This window comes from Solanum stenotomum, chromosome 12 (assembly GCF_019186545.1).
Source record: "Solanum stenotomum isolate F172 chromosome 12, ASM1918654v1, whole genome shotgun sequence".
Classification (NCBI taxonomy): Eukaryota; Viridiplantae; Streptophyta; class Magnoliopsida; order Solanales; family Solanaceae; genus Solanum; species Solanum stenotomum.
In genome coordinates, this window is record NC_064293.1 from 38,698,139 (window position 1) to 38,714,670 (window position 16,532).

The 16,532-nt window shown below is 33.5% G+C and overlaps 2 protein-coding genes across 3 annotated transcripts; one reads left to right on the forward strand and one right to left on the reverse strand.

Moving 5' to 3' along the window:
- Positions 1–117: 117 nt before the first annotated feature.
- LOC125848424 (arogenate dehydratase/prephenate dehydratase 1, chloroplastic) lies at positions 118–7,450 on the forward strand. The gene is made up of 11 exons (XM_049528279.1): positions 118–603; positions 1,542–1,609; positions 1,699–1,791; positions 1,881–2,081; positions 2,300–2,380; positions 2,445–2,540; positions 4,358–4,435; positions 4,521–4,610; positions 4,689–4,756; positions 6,517–6,598; positions 7,091–7,450. Exons 1-11 carry the CDS (start codon positions 315–317, stop codon positions 7,145–7,147), a joined length of 1,203 nt encoding a protein of 400 aa, XP_049384236.1. The 5' UTR covers positions 118–314; the 3' UTR covers positions 7,148–7,450.
- A 3,185-nt stretch (positions 7,451–10,635) lies between these two features.
- Positions 10,636–14,453, reverse strand: LOC125848426 (lactoylglutathione lyase GLX1). 2 transcript variants are annotated; one of them, XM_049528289.1, is made up of 9 exons: positions 14,327–14,453; positions 13,950–14,074; positions 13,737–13,861; positions 13,177–13,241; positions 12,887–13,099; positions 11,731–11,778; positions 11,511–11,618; positions 10,982–11,134; positions 10,636–10,874 (listed from the first exon to the last, which is right to left on the reverse strand). In XM_049528289.1, the coding sequence occupies exons 2-9, from the start codon at positions 14,066–14,068 to the stop codon at positions 10,827–10,829; spliced, it is 879 nt and encodes a 292-aa protein (XP_049384246.1). In that variant the 5' UTR covers positions 14,069–14,074; positions 14,327–14,453; the 3' UTR covers positions 10,636–10,826. The 2 variants fall into 2 exon arrangements, with proteins under 2 accessions (XP_049384246.1, XP_049384245.1); XM_049528288.1 differs by having other exon boundaries at positions 13,950–14,071; positions 14,327–14,439.
- Between the last annotated feature and the right edge of the window lie 2,079 nt (positions 14,454–16,532).

Consider the following 16,532-nt stretch of genomic DNA (forward strand, 5'->3'; position numbering starts at 1 on the left):
ATGAAATCTGATATCAGTAGTACTAATAATATACTTACTATTTATTACTCTTTTCCTCTACACAATTGAAATTAATATAACATTTAATACTCTTTTCCTCTTCTTTTTTAGTTCAACACAATTGAAAACGTGTTGCCAACATTCTGCTTACCTACTTCCCCACCGTTTCTACATTTTCTCCTCAGTTTTTCCAAGAATCCGCCTTTCTCTTAGGATGGATTGAAGTTTTCATTAAAAAAAAAAACATACAACACTGTCTAATGTGTCTGAATTTATATGTTTATACACATTGGGACTATTGGTACACTTAAACCATGGCTTTGAAACTTGTGCCAATTTGGGCATGTTGTACCAATCAGCAGCATTGTTGTACTTATCCTCAATCTTCGAAATTGGGGTATGGGTGTAGGCTTTCTGGATCAACTTTCTTGAATCTCAGGGCCCATAAGAAATGGGAATGTTTGGTTTTGTTATCTGAGACTGAAAGAGCTATCACTCCTGTGGAAGATGAACAGCCATTGGCACCACCTGGGGATGCTTCTGTTCAAGAAACCCAAATCATCCAGTCAAAAGGGTTTCATAGGGATTTACAATCTTTACCAAGTTAGTTTTTTTTTTTGGGTTTTTTTCTGTCAATGTTTTGTTAATTTAGTTTGTGTGATTTCAGATTTTTTTTTAATGTCTAATAGGGTTTTGAGACAAATTTAGAATAATAATGAAGTACTTTTGGTGGGATTCTAATAGAATCAGAAAAGACTTGTTTTTTTTTTCCCTTTATAGAATGCTAAAGATGGAGGTCTTTTGTGGTTAGGTAGAATTGGATGGAAAGATTGATCTTTGCCTAAAGTTGTAACCTTTTTTAGTTCATGTCATTGTCTTAAAGATCCAATTATGTGTGTGATAATTAGCTTTCTTTTTATGGGCTCTCTGATATTTTGTACATAACATGTGACAGCCTGTGCAAGAATCTGCTAATAGGGTGTTGCCTGAGTGCGAAAAGTGGGAGCCACGATTTTAAGTTTATGGGTTGTAGATTAGAGATAAAGCAGTTTCTTGGGTTTTGGATAAATTATTTGTACAATTAAGTGAATGTTTAAACACAAATACAGGTTCTGGGCCAAAGCTATGGGTTCTGCCGAACGCATAAGCAAAACTGTAGTTCAATTCCTGCTGAGTGCCATTTTTGTGTCGTGGTGTTTCTTCCAGTGACGTGCATTTGACATTTTTCTCCAAATTTGTTACTTGGTGTTTTCCATCCCCAAAGCTACTTAACTTAGAAGGAAATATAATTTCAAATTGTTGCCTCTGTTGACAGTGAACAAGAAAAGAAATATATGGTAGAAAACATTGTGTTTAGATTTCATTTACTCCACAACTATCATGGAAGATAATAGGTTAATAGTAATGTATATTTTTTCATGGATGAAACCTCAAAAAAACCCATTGGCTAAATATCCCAACGCAATAAATATTTGGTAAATTCAATTCTTGTGTTCCATTTTGTCTACATCATGAAGCACGCGTTTTCTTTTTCATTGCAGAACCCTTATCTGCGACATATCTTTCTAGTGGTCAACATGATGGTTCAAATGTGCGAGTTGCTTATCAGGTAGACGACAAGGACCTCCATGCTCTTAACTTCTTAACTCCTTTCTTAAGTGGGATTCCTTATGAACTAATCTTTTTTATCTAACATAGGGAATTCCAGGTGCATATAGTGAGGCAGCTGCACTTAAAGCATACCCGAAATGTGAACCTGTCCCATGTGATCAGTTTGAGGCTGCATTTAAGGTATTTGTGTTTGTAAACCAAAGTGATTTTGTTCCTGAAGATATTTTGCATTTTTTCACACCTTTATAGTTTTAGTTGTCATTTATCAGGCAGTTGAATTATGGTTAGTAGACAAAGCTGTACTCCCAATCGAAAATTCAGTTGCTGGGAGCATCCACCGTAACTACGATCTACTCCTTCGGCATAGGCTGCATATTGTGGGAGAAGTTCAGTTGCTTGTTAACCACTGCCTTTTGGGCTTGCCAGGAATCAGGAAAGAGGAATTAAAGCGCGTCGTGAGCCACCCTCAGGTTATTGTTTCATTTCATTATTCAGAAGAATTGATGTTTCTCCTCGTTATTCTAAAAAGATGTAGAAATATTGGATTAGCTTTTGGGTTTGAGTTAGACACGAGTTCCTTTATGATAAATTAAAATAGAAACAGTTACTTCCTTTAGTTTTGCACATCAAATATATATTGCTTCCATTTCTACTTGGTAAATGCTAGTACAACCATTACTTGCTTCAGGCACTTGAACAATGCAACATTATGTTGAATGAGTTAGGCGTTGCAAGGCTCAGTAGTGATGATACTTCCAGTGCTGCACAGGTATTCCATTAAATTTTCTCATCCTCAGCGGGTTCTATTTCCACATTATTTGACACCTCAACAGATTGTCGCATCTGAAGGGACGAGAGATACTGGAGCAGTTGCAAGTGCTCGAGCTGCAGAGATTTACGGGCTCAGCATTCTTGCTGAAAGAATTCAGGTTAGGATTTTGCAGTTCTGAGGTTCTCCCTTTTGTATTTACTCCATGTAATATTGCATCTTTTGAAATTGCACTTGATTGTCTTTTTAATAATTTATTTCTTGAGCCCACGTCACCAACGTTGTGGGCACTCATGACTTGAGTGTATGAATATCCAATGTGGTTACACGCTCATAAAACAATAGCATTTGCATAGTTTGCATATCGACCAATAATTTTCTAGAAGATTGTGGCTTATCTTTGATAGGGAAACCTACAATAGTTTCTGGTCTTTTCGTTTCCCCTCACTGTAGTTATCCCTATCTAAGAATTGTTATAAATGTGATATGTGATTTCCAGAAGGTATAGTTTGCTGACTTTGCTTACTCCTTGTCTCTATCTTCACATGGAACCATAAGCAATTTCAAAATTAAGAGCTAGCAACATGGATGGATGGATGGATTTTTTTTATTCTTTGTTTTTAATTTATGGATGGAATAGAATGATGAAGAAACAGATCATGGATATTTATTGATTTAATCTTGGCTTATAAAGAATTTTTTTTCATTTTACTGCTCATCCAGCCTGTAATGAGCAGCAAATACATTTCCTTTAAGGAAATTGCATGGTGTCAAAATTAGGATGTTTCATTTTGGTAAACCTGGGAAAATAAAGAATGATTTTTCAGAAGCAATTTCAACTGTGAACCAGTCTGCTATAATATTTCATATCTGTACGTGTTTGGGCTCAATTCCACCCATGTATGCTTCGCCTAGCTGGTTGTGAACCCAGATAAATTAGGAGTATGGTAGGTCAATGGCCAGTGGAAAAAATAGTTAAACCACGAAGATGGTGATTGGGGTATGGCAAGGTTATTCCAGGATCACTAATATCTTCCTTGTCATAAACTCAGCAGCAATATAGGTATTTTGGTTGCAGATAATAATGGTTCTAAGTTTGAGTTCAAAATCATAGCTGTATTTGAAACCTTCGAGCTTCATTTTTTGCTCTGTGTTCTGCTGTAGGAGATTAGGGGAATATTGGTACTCTTATTTCTACATGCTTTTCTCTTTTCCCTCCTGAATTTTTCTCTTCCTCATATCTGCTTTGGATACTTTGAATGGAAGTATGTGGATTTCAGAATGTGAAGAAGAAGTCTTTGGTTTGTGCAGTTACAAAATAACAATTAAAACTTGTCTGGATGGGTCAGTGTTGTCAAAATCAAATTTGAGCCTCGCTTTAGGGCTTAAGCGCGTCATTGACAACAATGGGATGGGCTAGTAGAAGTTTTAGAATGATGCGTCTTTGTGTTTATTACTACGACTGCCTTATTAAGCTAAGTCGGATCCTCCAAAAATGCCACTGCACACGTGTCGAATTCTAAGCCTTATCCCCATCAATGGAGTTGAATAGTAACTAGTCAACTTTGAATATTTAACTAATTAAACGTAAAAAGTCGTCATAATTACACAATAATCAACAGCCATTTAACTTAATTAAATAGAAATTGAGTCAAATTATATTGTTGACTAAAACTATTACAATAATTTTGTCAAGTCCTAAAATTTATGTGATGACGAATCTGGCCTCTAGATCTACACTTGTATCGGACACCGAACATCATAGTTATTAAGGCAGTCTGAGACCTATTAGTTCTCAACCATAGAAGATATTTAATTTATAAGTCTTTTCTCTGCTTTAGCGTCTTTATCAACTTGGTTCTACTCTTGACCAAGCTGGTGCAGCTAAAAACTGCAAAGCTATTAGCCAAATCTATTTGCTATAATCTGCTGTGAAACTTCAGTAATGTGATTTTAATTGAATGACCCACTAACCAGGATGATCCAGATAATATCACCAGATTTCTGATACTAGCAAGGGAGCCCATAATTTCGGGAACTGATAGGCCATATAAGGTAATATCATATTTCTTGTTTATCGAACTTATTTTGTTCATTCAAAGAATTGATGTTCCCTTTTCATTTCCCCAACATTTTCTAGACTAGCATTGTCTTCACTCTGGAAGAAGGACCTGGAGTTCTATTCAAGGCCTTGGCAGTTTTTGCTCTGAGAGAGATCAATTTAACAAAGGTATTTCTGTTGGAAATATTTTGTAGTACCCTTCTCTAGTTAAAAGGCTCTGATACATGTTCTGTTGCATTCATACAGATCGAGAGCCGACCACAAAAGAAGCGCCCTTTAAGGGTAGTAGATGACTCCAACAAAGGAAGTGCCAAGTGAGTCTTAAATCTGTTTATTGCCCTAAGCACTGTGGAATAGTAACTGACTGAAACCATGTCGGCTTTGTTTAATTTATCTTTTCCGCTCTGGATATCTTTGATTTATAATCCCTGGTTTCCATTACCATTATTTGTTATCGCTATTCAGTTAATTTTTTCTTAGAAATATAAGCTTGAATTCCCCGTGTATGAGTTTCACAAAGTACAGCTAATCCCACATCCAAATAGAGAAGGGTTTCAGTGGGTTAAAAGACAATGTAAAAGTTGATGTATTGAGTTTGATGGTGGCTTTCTTGAATTCAATATTGTTTGTGAATCCTCTGAATATTGAATTCGTGAATAGAGTGGAATGGATATATCAGGTTCATCTAGCCGACTCGTACTAGTTTGGAATTGACCATAGTTGATTGATTGATATAATAGTTCTCTCAACATTCAAAGTTGGCTTTACGCCCACAACTTAGCTAATTTCTTCTTAAAGAAAAAAGTGATTATGTAAAAATCATCTTTTTGGGTGTGTTTGGTAGGGAGGACAGCATTTTACAGAAAATGTTTTCCAATTTACTCGTGTTAGGTTGGTCAAAATGTTCTGAAAAATATTTTTTTAGAAAAATGACTTTCTTGGTGGGAGTAGGGAAAACAAGTTCCATAAGCGGTAATGCACGCTCATTATCTCCTCCACACTCCTAACACCCCAACCACTGTAATCCTCCACCCCACCAGCCCACCTTTATCCCCACACCCATCCCATAGTATTTTCCTAGATTATGTATAAATGTTTTTAGAACAATATTTTCTGCTTACTTACCAAACAACAAAAATAAGTAAGTTAACTACTTATTTTTGAAGAAAACTTCTAGGGAAAACATTTCCCATCAAACATTTTCCTTTGTTTCATTTGTAATTCTGAAAAAAAAAAAATTGTTGTTAGGTGCATTTAACTGGTTCTCTCCCTCCTACAATATCTTCGTTATTATGACCTTGTCCCACTCCATGCCCACAATTCTTCTTCAAGGTTGTGATTACTGAAGAATGTAGATAAAGCAACATAATTTGGGGGAAAGATGGATCTACAAGTTAGTGAATTTAGTCCTTTCGTCTGGTATAGGTTTGATATGCTACTATAGAGGTCCTTGATAGCATAGTGTACTTCTAATTTTCTGTTTGTCAAACATGTCAAAGGTACACACACACACACACACACACACACACACACATATATATATAGTTCAAGTGCCTAAAGCTTAGCCAAAAAAAAAGAAAAAAAATAGTTCAAGTGCCTTGAAAACAAAGGGTATCGCACGAGTCATTGAGATGGCTGTGTTTGTTTATCCTTTTCACTTTGCTGGGGAAGAGAAGGGTGGAATTGGAAGTTTTGAATTTGTGTTCATCCTTGTTTAATGGAAGAAGAAAAAGAATTAGGGTGGATAACTGCACCCATTAATGTGACCATCGTTAGTTCCTCACCACTTCCTTTTCAAACCATATATTTTTTTTGACAATACTACCTTCTCTTTATTATAAAATATTTTCTTTCCCACTTTTCCAAACCATAGATGTTGTTTAGTCATAGCAAGATTGAACAACATCCAGTAGCTCCAGTCCCTTAATTTTTCTGGCTGAAGAAACAAGTGCAAGATGATCCTTTATGTTTACACACCGGCACATGTTGCCTCTTCTCATGGCTAGGGTATATTTGAACTTGGCCTACTCGTGTTGCTGTGGAACTTAAGAAAGTGACAAAATTTTGATGGCAGGTACTTTGACTACCTCTTTTACATAGACTTTGAAGCATCGATGGCAGACCCTCGCGCTCAATATGCTCTTGAGCATCTTCAGGTTAGTACAACTATCTCTTATATGACCCCTCAGCCAGAAAACAAGTTGCTAAGGTAGCTCTATTACCATCTACATGTGTTGTCTTGTTGCTGTTGAAATTGCTATCTTGTGCCACCTGTTCGTCACTTGATCTTCCAAATGCATTTACTATTTATTAATATCAACATCAGATGTTGCCTTGTTTTTAGAGTTCTGGGCAACAAGATTGAACTCAACACCACGTGCTATTTCTTTGGTTCTCCTTCTATTCCTTTTTGTGCTATAGAAACTTGTTGGTATGTGTCTATATAGACACACACACACCCATATATTTCCAAATGTGGACAGTGCAGATTCCTATATCCGACTCCAACTTGCTTGGGATTGAGGCAAAATGTTGTTGTCTTTCCTCCTTTTTCATATACTCTCTTTGCAGCTTGTATATTATGGTCTGCCATGCTGGCAGGATTTGAACACCACATTTCTAAATCTTTTAATGTTTCTTCAATGCAGGAATTTGCAGGATTCATTCGAGTTCTTGGCTGCTATCCCATGGACACAAATCTATGATTGGTTACCTTCCAGAAGTATGTTGTAGGAGATTCAACTTGTAGAGGAGTTGCTCAACTTCAAATTGTTGTATGTGTATTATCTGCTGGGAACTTCCAGTCCTATAGGCCATAGTTGTGCCTGCCCTGTGCTCTCATATTCTTTCCATCTGCATTTTTAGAAAATTTGTTGATTCAGTTCGTTCACAGCCTCCCCCACCTTATTTTTCTAGGCTAGCTGTTAGCAAATCTCAGGAAAGCAATTAACTATTGCTTCACCTGTAGCTTTTGTCCAATGAGCAAATTGTTTATCTAGAGCTCCCCCTTTGCTGAGGAAAATGTTGATGTATCCAGTGCCCTCGTCTTCAGTACTTATATTCAAATACCCCTTTTATGTTCTAATAGCGCCTACGTGTCAACGCACAATTAATCTCTAATTTTAATTTTTAAATTATAAACTAATTAAATAGAATTAATTGAAATTTTTTATTAAAGGGAAAACAGTTACTGTTTTAGAATTGAATCGTAGAATTTTTGTTTTACGTTATATTTTAACATACAAGTTAGATTCTTTAATTTTGAGTTTTATGTTTTTTTTTTAAAAAAAAACGTCATATTTTAACATACAAGTTAGATTCTTTAATTTTGAGTTTTATGTTGTTTTTTTTTTTAAAAAAAAGGTCATATTTTAACATACAAGTTAGATTCTTTAATTTTGAGTTTTATGAAAATAATTATATATATATAATAGGAGAAGAAAAAATGACACGTGTCAGCACTACAATTTTTCTTGAATTTTATTATTTTTAGTTAATTTAAATAATAAATTCAATTTAAATAACTTAATTATTTTTTATTAATTTAAATAATATATTCAATTTTAAAAGAGAAAATAGAAATATAAAACAGTTTTTTTTTAAAAAAAAAACAGTTATATAAAATAGTTTAAAGTTACCGTTTATTAACTTTAAAAATGCAATGTACAAAATTGTAAATAAATATATTATTATACAAACATAAAATTATAATAATTTTTATGTTACCATTTCATTCCTGGAATAGTTTAAAACTTTAATTATTTTTTATTATATAAACATCCACTCTTTAAAAAAAAATCAACATATAAAAAACTTAAGTAACCAATTAGAAATTTTGATGTATTTTCTTATAAAATTATTTTTACTAATTCATATTTAAATTTAAATTTGTGGTTTAAAAATTGTTCAATACACAGTTACTCTTCTCACTTCTACACAATCTCTAAATCTATCTAATTATCTATTCATTTTTAAAAAAAATAAAAAATAAAATTTCAACTACAAATAACTGTCCCTAAAATTCCTCACCCACTTGCTTAACTTCTTATTCCCAAAAAATTCAACCGTATCATTCAGTAAACTTAACAATATAATTCAGTCAGTGTTATCTTGAGTTTTTCTGGTGAGAAAAAAAATGCATCTCAATAAAGGAGAGTCAAAGCAATAATAATCCTTATCATTCATTCATGGAAATGTAAGTGTTTGCATAGTTCCTCTATTTTTCTTTTGTTTTATGTTGCTACATTAACAATAATTGTACTTTATTTGGAAAGCTCTAGATCTTGAAGATGATCAATTGATTTTAAAAAAAAAAAAAATCAAAGAAAGAGGATCGTTTAATGAAGATGGGATCAAGCAATTTTGGTGTTGAATATATGTAGTTGAAGAAGGAGAAATTTATATGCGCAGATGAGTGATGATCGTATTACAGATTCATATTTTTTTCTTATTGTATCCAAACTTGAATTCATTTTCTTCATTCTAATCTTATTCATTTGATGTTTAATATGAATTGAAAGTTTGAATTATAAATTGAAAGTTGATCTACATCGTCATGCAATTTATTTATTTATATAAATCCTTACTAACATTTGTTAAAAAAATTGTTCTTTTAAATTTAACAAACAAATAAAAAAGAATTAAAGAAAGAAGGAAAGAAAACAAGATAAACAGAAAAAAGGGGAGAAAATAAATGCAGATAACAAATTCATAAGTAAGGAAGAATAACAAACTGATTCATATTTCATAACTTGAATTGTACTTTATTTAAATTTAGAGAGTTTGATTTTAATTCATGTGTTGTTTTGAATTTTTGATATTTGTTTATAATTGATGAGTTGCAATAAAATTTAAATAACATATAGTTGGACTTCTTAGAATAAAGAAATATCAATCATATTCAAATTACAATAAAGAAAATTATTGAGGAAGAAAATTTGAGGTTGGAGAGGCCAAATTTTATATACTTTTGACGAAGTTGAGATGAAAGTCATACATTTGAATATACTTCCGTATATGTAAAGGTACTCATTTTCTTAACACATTTCTAATATTTTATTAATATAGAAAAAAAAAATCAAATTTTGTAAATGTATAGGTACTCATTTTCTTTGTTTCTCACTCTTCTATATATAATAAAATAATAATACTGTTTCATTTTCATACAAATATTTTTAATAATGCGTAAAAGTTGTTATTTTTAAAATCATAATTAGTTATTATAATAAGTATACTTTTATTTTTTACAGTAAAAAGAAAAAAGGAAAAGCATAATATTATTAAAAATATATTTTTTTAAATTCTTTATTTAAATAAAACAGGAATATATTTTAAATCGTACATAAGTTATATCACATTTAATTTAAAAATTGTTATTTAATCCGTGCAACGCGCGGACACGAATACTAGTAGGATTGAAAGCTTGATGTTATCTATTTAGGCCCCGCATTTAACGAAGGTTTTAATCTTAATTATTTGGATCTCAGTCATTAAGTTTGTTTGTTTTGTAGGTTCGAATTGTAATCATTTGGGTCTTAACTATCAAATACATTGTTTTTATTTTTATTTTGCAATCACTTAATGAGTCTAAATATTAAAATCTATAACAAGTTTTTAATATCATTTAGATGTCTATTAAAGAATATATTTTTTTACAAAGATGACGGTTTACTCCAAACCATTATCTTTAGCCAGAATTACCACTTCTGTAAATCACGACCCTTACTATTAGCCAGCCACAACTACCACTTTCGTCACTCACCGTGCATTCTCAGCTACAATCATCATCATTAATCACCACTTTGTATTGTTAACCTTCCTTCACCATCACCATTAGCTATTATTGTCATCCACCATAATTATCAATCACAATTAATAACTACCTCTACCCACAACCACAATCAACGTCAACACCATTCCAAGTGGACACAGACAATTACCACAACGATATTTAATTTTTTTTATTTGATATAGCATTAAATTAATTGAATATTATGTTTGAATTTTTATTCATTCTATTGAAAAAACAAACCGTCTTTAATTATTAAATATTCAAATGTGTATTTAAATGCAAACATCTAATCTTAATGCATATCGCATGAAGTTATCTGCTTCGTGTGAGCAGAAGTGATTGTAAGATATAATGTCCGCACTTGCTGATAAGATAATTTCATAAATACATAGAAACTCAAGGTGAACAGAAACCAGCAAGACATACTCAACAACTCAGAGATGTCATATTCAAAATTCGAAAATGTCTAGAAACGAGTAGTTGATTACGGTGCGCTACACATACGCATTAGTCTGGCATGTGAAGATAAACACACCACAGCAGACTATTTATTCATAGTGAAGTAAAATAAGACCAAACATCTTCTTGACCAGTTACTTCGATTCTAGCTCCTTCAGAAAATCATTATTGTCAACCAGCACCTACGCATAAACACAACAAAGGTAAGGACACAGAAAGTGGGCTCATATCCCATTAAGTACATGTCTTGCAGAAGGGCAGAAAAACAATGTGATAGCCAGACACTTACTGTTTTCCAGCCATCTGGATCCAGAAAAGAAGTTATCTTGGTGTTGAGTCCAGGAATTGATCCTGGCTGTCTAGTTATCTTTCCTCCGAGCTCTTGGGTAACAAGATTGACAACCTCAGCGCTTTTGTAGACATCATCAGTGCCTACTGCAATCTGGAACAAAATCACATGAAAGTTCAGCCTAAAAGATGTTTGAAATGAAGTTACATGGTTAAACATTGATCATGGTGATACCAATGACAGTTCCAAGTGAATTTCAATCAAGAAAGAGAATAAAATGCTTTTATATTCTTATATTTGGCCAGAAAACATGGATTCTCTCTCACAAACGACCAAAAAAAAAAATAAGAAGAAGAGGAAAGAGAGAGCCAAGAGAATTGAATGATCATTCCTTTAGTGAGAACACGGAAAAGGATCCGAGACTTGGTTGGAAGGAATTCCCCGAGCAGCATACCCACTCTTTCACACTACTCAAAAAGGGGATAAAAGAATTGAAATGAGGAGGAAATATGCATGCTAGTAAATCAACCTGTGCGTAAGCATTTCCCTTTGTGTATTCAGTCACACCATAGTTGTATGTCAACTCAAGAACAGTCGTCTCGTTCTCTGGAGCATATCCCATCATAGCAACGGTATACTGCACAAGCATAAAAGATAAGCATCAGTTATTGTATATGTAATCTGGGCTCCAAGGCTAGCAAAAGAAAAATCAAACTTAGCTTGTAGTTTCAAAAAACAATCAAGCATACCTTATGTTCTGGTCTATCAACTTTCTTCACCACTTGCATCCCAAGTGCCTGCATTCAAAGACAAAACTCTGTCAAACCACAAATTGCACATTGTGCCTGTAGATTAAAAAAATACAACACAGATAATTACAATATGGCCCAAGCTGACGTGTATTCATGTCTAAAGCCATCATATGCGTACAACACCATTACAAAGAGCAACAACTATGACTGCATTGCAATTATCTTCTTTCGGAATTCCTATCACAGTGGGTATACCTTGGACAAATTTGAAGGGCCACATTGATTAAGGCACAAGAAAAGTAAGGGTTTAGCCCCATGAACATGTTTAACCCAATGCTATCACTATTTTGGTTTGAAATATAAGAAATTATTGCTCATTGTTTCAAGAGAATGGAGTGACAGATGAAGATGTTACTCATAGGGTTAACAGATGATTCTTACTCAAAAGGGTTAACCAGATGATTGAAATGAAAAGTGCTACCGGGGTGTTATGTGATAGAAGGATACCTACCAGAGTAAAAGGTAAGTTCTATAGAATAGCTATAAGACCAGCTATGTTATATGGTAGAGAACGTGGGTTGTTAAAGTCCAATATATCCACAAGATGAGTGTTGCGGAGATGTGGATGCTAAGCTGGATGTGCATTCAAACCAGATTAGAAATGACTGCATTTGCCAGAGGCTGCAAGTAGTACACATTGAGGATAAATTGCTAGAAGGTTTCTTGAGATGGTTTGGACATGTTCTGAGTCAACCTATAGATGCACCAGTACGTAGGCATGAAACTATGGAAAGTGAAGTGTTAGAAGGAGATGGGTTGGACATAAAATTACATGGGAAAAAGTTGTCTCAAAAGACCTGCAAATGTTTCGTATCAAAACAGACTTGGCTAAAAATAGGGCACAATGGAAGAGAAAAATTCATATGGGTGATAGCTACAACTTGTTTGGGACTTAGCTTAGTTGTTGTTGCTGCATTGCTTTTGGTGTATTGCATAAACTAGATTTGAGACAAATACATGTGTCCATGAAAATGACAAGCATCTTCTTTTCATTTCATGCTGGAAATTTCTGTCTGAAGTTTGCATTTGGCAAATCAAGAATATAACACAAAAGGATATCTAAAAAAGAGCAAATATAAATAAGAGAAGTCACCTTTTCGTAGAATTTGATAGAGCGTTCAAGATCCCCCACACGAAGCATCACTTGGCAAAATGGTTCAGGAGTAGACTCTCTCTGGAGGATTTCAAATAGGTAGCCATCAGGATCTTTGACAAAAGCAATAACAGTAGATCCACCCTTGACAGGACCAGGCTCCCTTGTGACAGTTCCACCCTTAGCCTTTATCTCCTCAACCAGTTTGTAAACCTTAAGAAGAGGAGGAACAAAGCACAATTAGAAGAAATAAATGGTGCACATAATTTTGCTTACCAAAAATTACTTACATCTGGTGTGGCAATAGCAAAATGCCCAAAGCCGGTTCCAATGTCATACTTATCAACTCCATAATCTGTACAATGGTATCTATGTTAGATTTGAAATTTACGCTTCAAGGTACAGTATATAATTCAATTATTGGTGTTGGATAATAGGTAAACTATTTATTAAAATCTATGCTCTTAACCAAATAATGTGCCTTAGGTTCAGTAAAATCAAGTCACTACCTGGCATCCCCTCCTCCAAGAAGCTCTCTACCGGACCATATACAGAGTATCCTAACAATGTTATGCATGCTTTATTCTCCAACTCTCCCTCCACCCCCCAAAGAAAACCCAGAGAACAAAGCAAGAACAACAAATCCCTGTAATTTTAAGGCAAGGGAGTTCTAAGATGAGTGGCTAAATCTCAACGCTCGCACTTCTTTAGAGGCTTATCACACGGCATGAACTCCATAGAGAGATGACCAAAATCTTTTTCTTTCATGAAATTGATAAGGGGGCTATCTAGAATTAAGAATCCAAATTTAAGCTGTAACAGACATAAAAAAAAACAGCTTTAAACTTACTATATGTCAACTCCACCACAAAGTGAGACTCTTCTGGGCCAAAACCAAGAAAAGCATTGGAATACTTCTCCTCTGGAATATCTCTCTGCCTCAACACTTTCATCCCAAAACATTCTGTGTAAAACCTAACAACAATAAGAAGATACTATTACTATCTAACCAAGAAAACAAGATCAACACTTGTAAAGAATCTCATCACATCTAACTACCTACTTGATGGTACGCTCAAGGTCACCGACACGATACACAGCATGCAGCATTCTGCGCTTATCTTTCTTTGGCCACTCCAACAACTCAGTACTTGGTACAGCTGGTGCACTCGCTTCCGCCATGTTCTACTTCAATTAAAAATTGTAGATTCTAAGAAAGAAATGAAGCTCAAAACAAAAAAAACACTAATCATACAGAAGTCACTATTTTTTATCACAAAATCCCTACAAATCTTCGAAGAACGAAGCATTTACTAGAAATTCTTACAATTAACCTTTAAATAGTTCCGGTAGAGATTCACATTTGCGATCAAGAATTGAACAGCTTAGTAAAACCCTAAATTGAAGAAAAAAATGGAGAGAGAGAGAGGAAAGTGTTACCAGATTGAGAGAGAGTGATCAGTACTGGTAAAGTGAAGAATCGATTTGAACAACCTAGAAACAAGAAGATGGTGCTTATTTATACTGAATGAACTGTGCTATGATCTTACGCGGTCGGTACTACAGAGAGAGAACACGTGGTCGAATATTAGAGGCTGTTGTAAGAGAGAGGTGAGTAGAAAGACGAAAAATCCCATGAAGGCTTGACATGCCAATATTTCATTGGATAAAACAAACTAATATACATTTCTTTTTAAGTTACGAGTGAGTATTTAACACCAACTGCTTCTGACGTGGCAGCACAATTGTCGTGACTTAAATTTTTGTTAGAATTTGGAAGGGGAAATGATCAAAATGGTCCTTAATGTATGGGCTTTGATTTCATTTGGTTCCAGAGGCGTATCCAAAATTTTCCCTAGATGCGTGCACAATTACAAAAAAATGTATCTTAAATATAAATTTAATCGATTTGACCTTTAGTTCGTAATATGATCCATTAAAGTTTAAAAATTATAGGTCCAAAATATATAATACTACTAGTTTTAAATTTTAATAAACACATTTGATTTAATTATATAAAAATTTACAATGCTAAATTTTTTAGGAATTCTCAATGTAACACACTTGAAAATTTTGAAAGAATAAAGGAAAAAAATAAAAGAAAAATTAGTTGAAACGATAAAAGTGTAACTGATCGATAATCACTTGGAAAAATGTTACTCAAAGAGACAAGATAGATGTAAGATTTAAATTTCTACCTCTCACTTAGAGAAGTGCACCCAATCATCATCGCATTATTATATGATACTTTGAATATGGGTTCACACATCTATATTTAAATATTTTTTAAAAAATATAACACTATTATATATAATCTAGAGAGGGGAGCATGGGTTCACGTGAACCCACGGCACCCCCTCTAGATACGCCTCTGCTTGGTCCTTAATATATGAACTTCATGGAAATGATCCTTTATGTATCATAAATTGTGATCAATTTGGTCCTTAACCCTAAAATTAATATTTATTTATTTTTGTCATCAAAATACACGGTATATGTAAAAGATGAGCTTATTCAAGACTTTCCTTCCCCACACATAAATTTTTTTTTAACCAAAAGGGCAAAATCGCTCCTGACGGAGCAATTTTCTTCAGACAAAATTGACGCCGTTACTCCTTTAAAAAACATAAAAATCGTTGCCGGTCCAATTTTTTTTCTTTTTTCTTTAAAATCGCTGCTGTGATTTTTTTTTTTTAACAATGCTGCCCTAGCAACGTTTAAAAAATAGAAATAGCTGCTATAGTAGCCATTTTATTAAAAAAGTTTAAAAAAAAAATTATTAAAAATTCCCGAGGCGAGGATTGCTTAAAAAAATAATGGGGGCAGCGATTTCAGTAGAAAAAATTTCCCAATTGAGTTACTTTATAATTTTTTAATGTATACTTTTTAATTGCTAGTAGCAATTGGAAAATAATAATAAAAATTCTTACTGACATCGCTGCCTTGGCAGCGATTATTTTAAAAAAATTTTTAACTAAAATCGCTACACGTGGAGCGATTTTCCCATTATTTTTTTAAGTAGTCCTCGCCTTGGGAATTTTTAATTAAAAAAAGTTACACTTTTTTAAGAAAATGGCTGCTATAGCAGCTATTTCTATTTTTTAAACGCTGCTAGGACAACGTTGTTTAAAAAAAAATCCACAACAGTGATTTTAAAGAAAAAAGAAAAAAAAATTTGGACCAACAGCGATTTTTATGTTTTTTAAAGGAGTAACGACGTCAATTTTGTCAAAAGAAAATCGTTCCGTCAGGAGCGATTTTGCTCTTTTGATTAAAAAAAAATTGATGTGCCCTTTTGGAATTTTTGAAAACAGGGGAAGGAAAGTCTTGAACGAGCGCATCTTTACATATTCCGTGTATTTTGACAGCAAAAAAAAAAAAGAAATATATTTATTTTAGAGTTAAGGACCAAATTGATCACAATTTATAATACATAAAGGACCATTTCCATCAAGTTCATAAATTAAGGACCAAATGGAATCAGATCCATACATTAAGGACCATTTTGATCATTTTGTCGAATTTGGAACTCCAAACCCAATAGTATGATGCAAAACTCTTATTTTGTAAAAAATTTTGCTTCCTACTGTTTGAATAACACATTATGAAAATAATTATTACTATATATATATATATTTTTTTTTTT

What these genes read in the sequence shown, in the direction of transcription:
- LOC125848424 (XM_049528279.1), top strand. Translation starts at nt 315, where the DNA reads ATGGCTTTGAAACTTGTGCCAATTTGGGCATGTTGTACCAATCAGCAG. An exon ending in GAACTGATAGGCCATATAAG is followed by an intron (nt 4,436 to 4,520) that starts GTAATATCATAT and finishes AACATTTTCTAG; the next exon opens with ACTAGCATTGTCTTCACTCT. An exon ending in GAGAGATCAATTTAACAAAG is followed by an intron (nt 4,611 to 4,688) that starts GTATTTCTGTTG and finishes GCATTCATACAG; the next exon opens with ATCGAGAGCCGACCACAAAA.
- LOC125848426 (XM_049528289.1), bottom strand. Translation starts at nt 14,068, where the DNA reads ATGGCGGAAGCGAGTGCACCAGCTGTACCAAGTACTGAGTTGTTGGAG. An exon ending in GACCTTGAGCGTACCATCAA is followed by an intron (nt 13,862 to 13,949) that starts GTAGGTAGTTAG and finishes TATTGTTGTTAG; the next exon opens with GTTTTACACAGAATGTTTTG. An exon ending in CTATCAAATTCTACGAAAAG is followed by an intron (nt 11,779 to 12,886) that starts GTGACTTCTCTT and finishes CTTTGAATGCAG; the next exon opens with GCACTTGGGATGCAAGTGGT.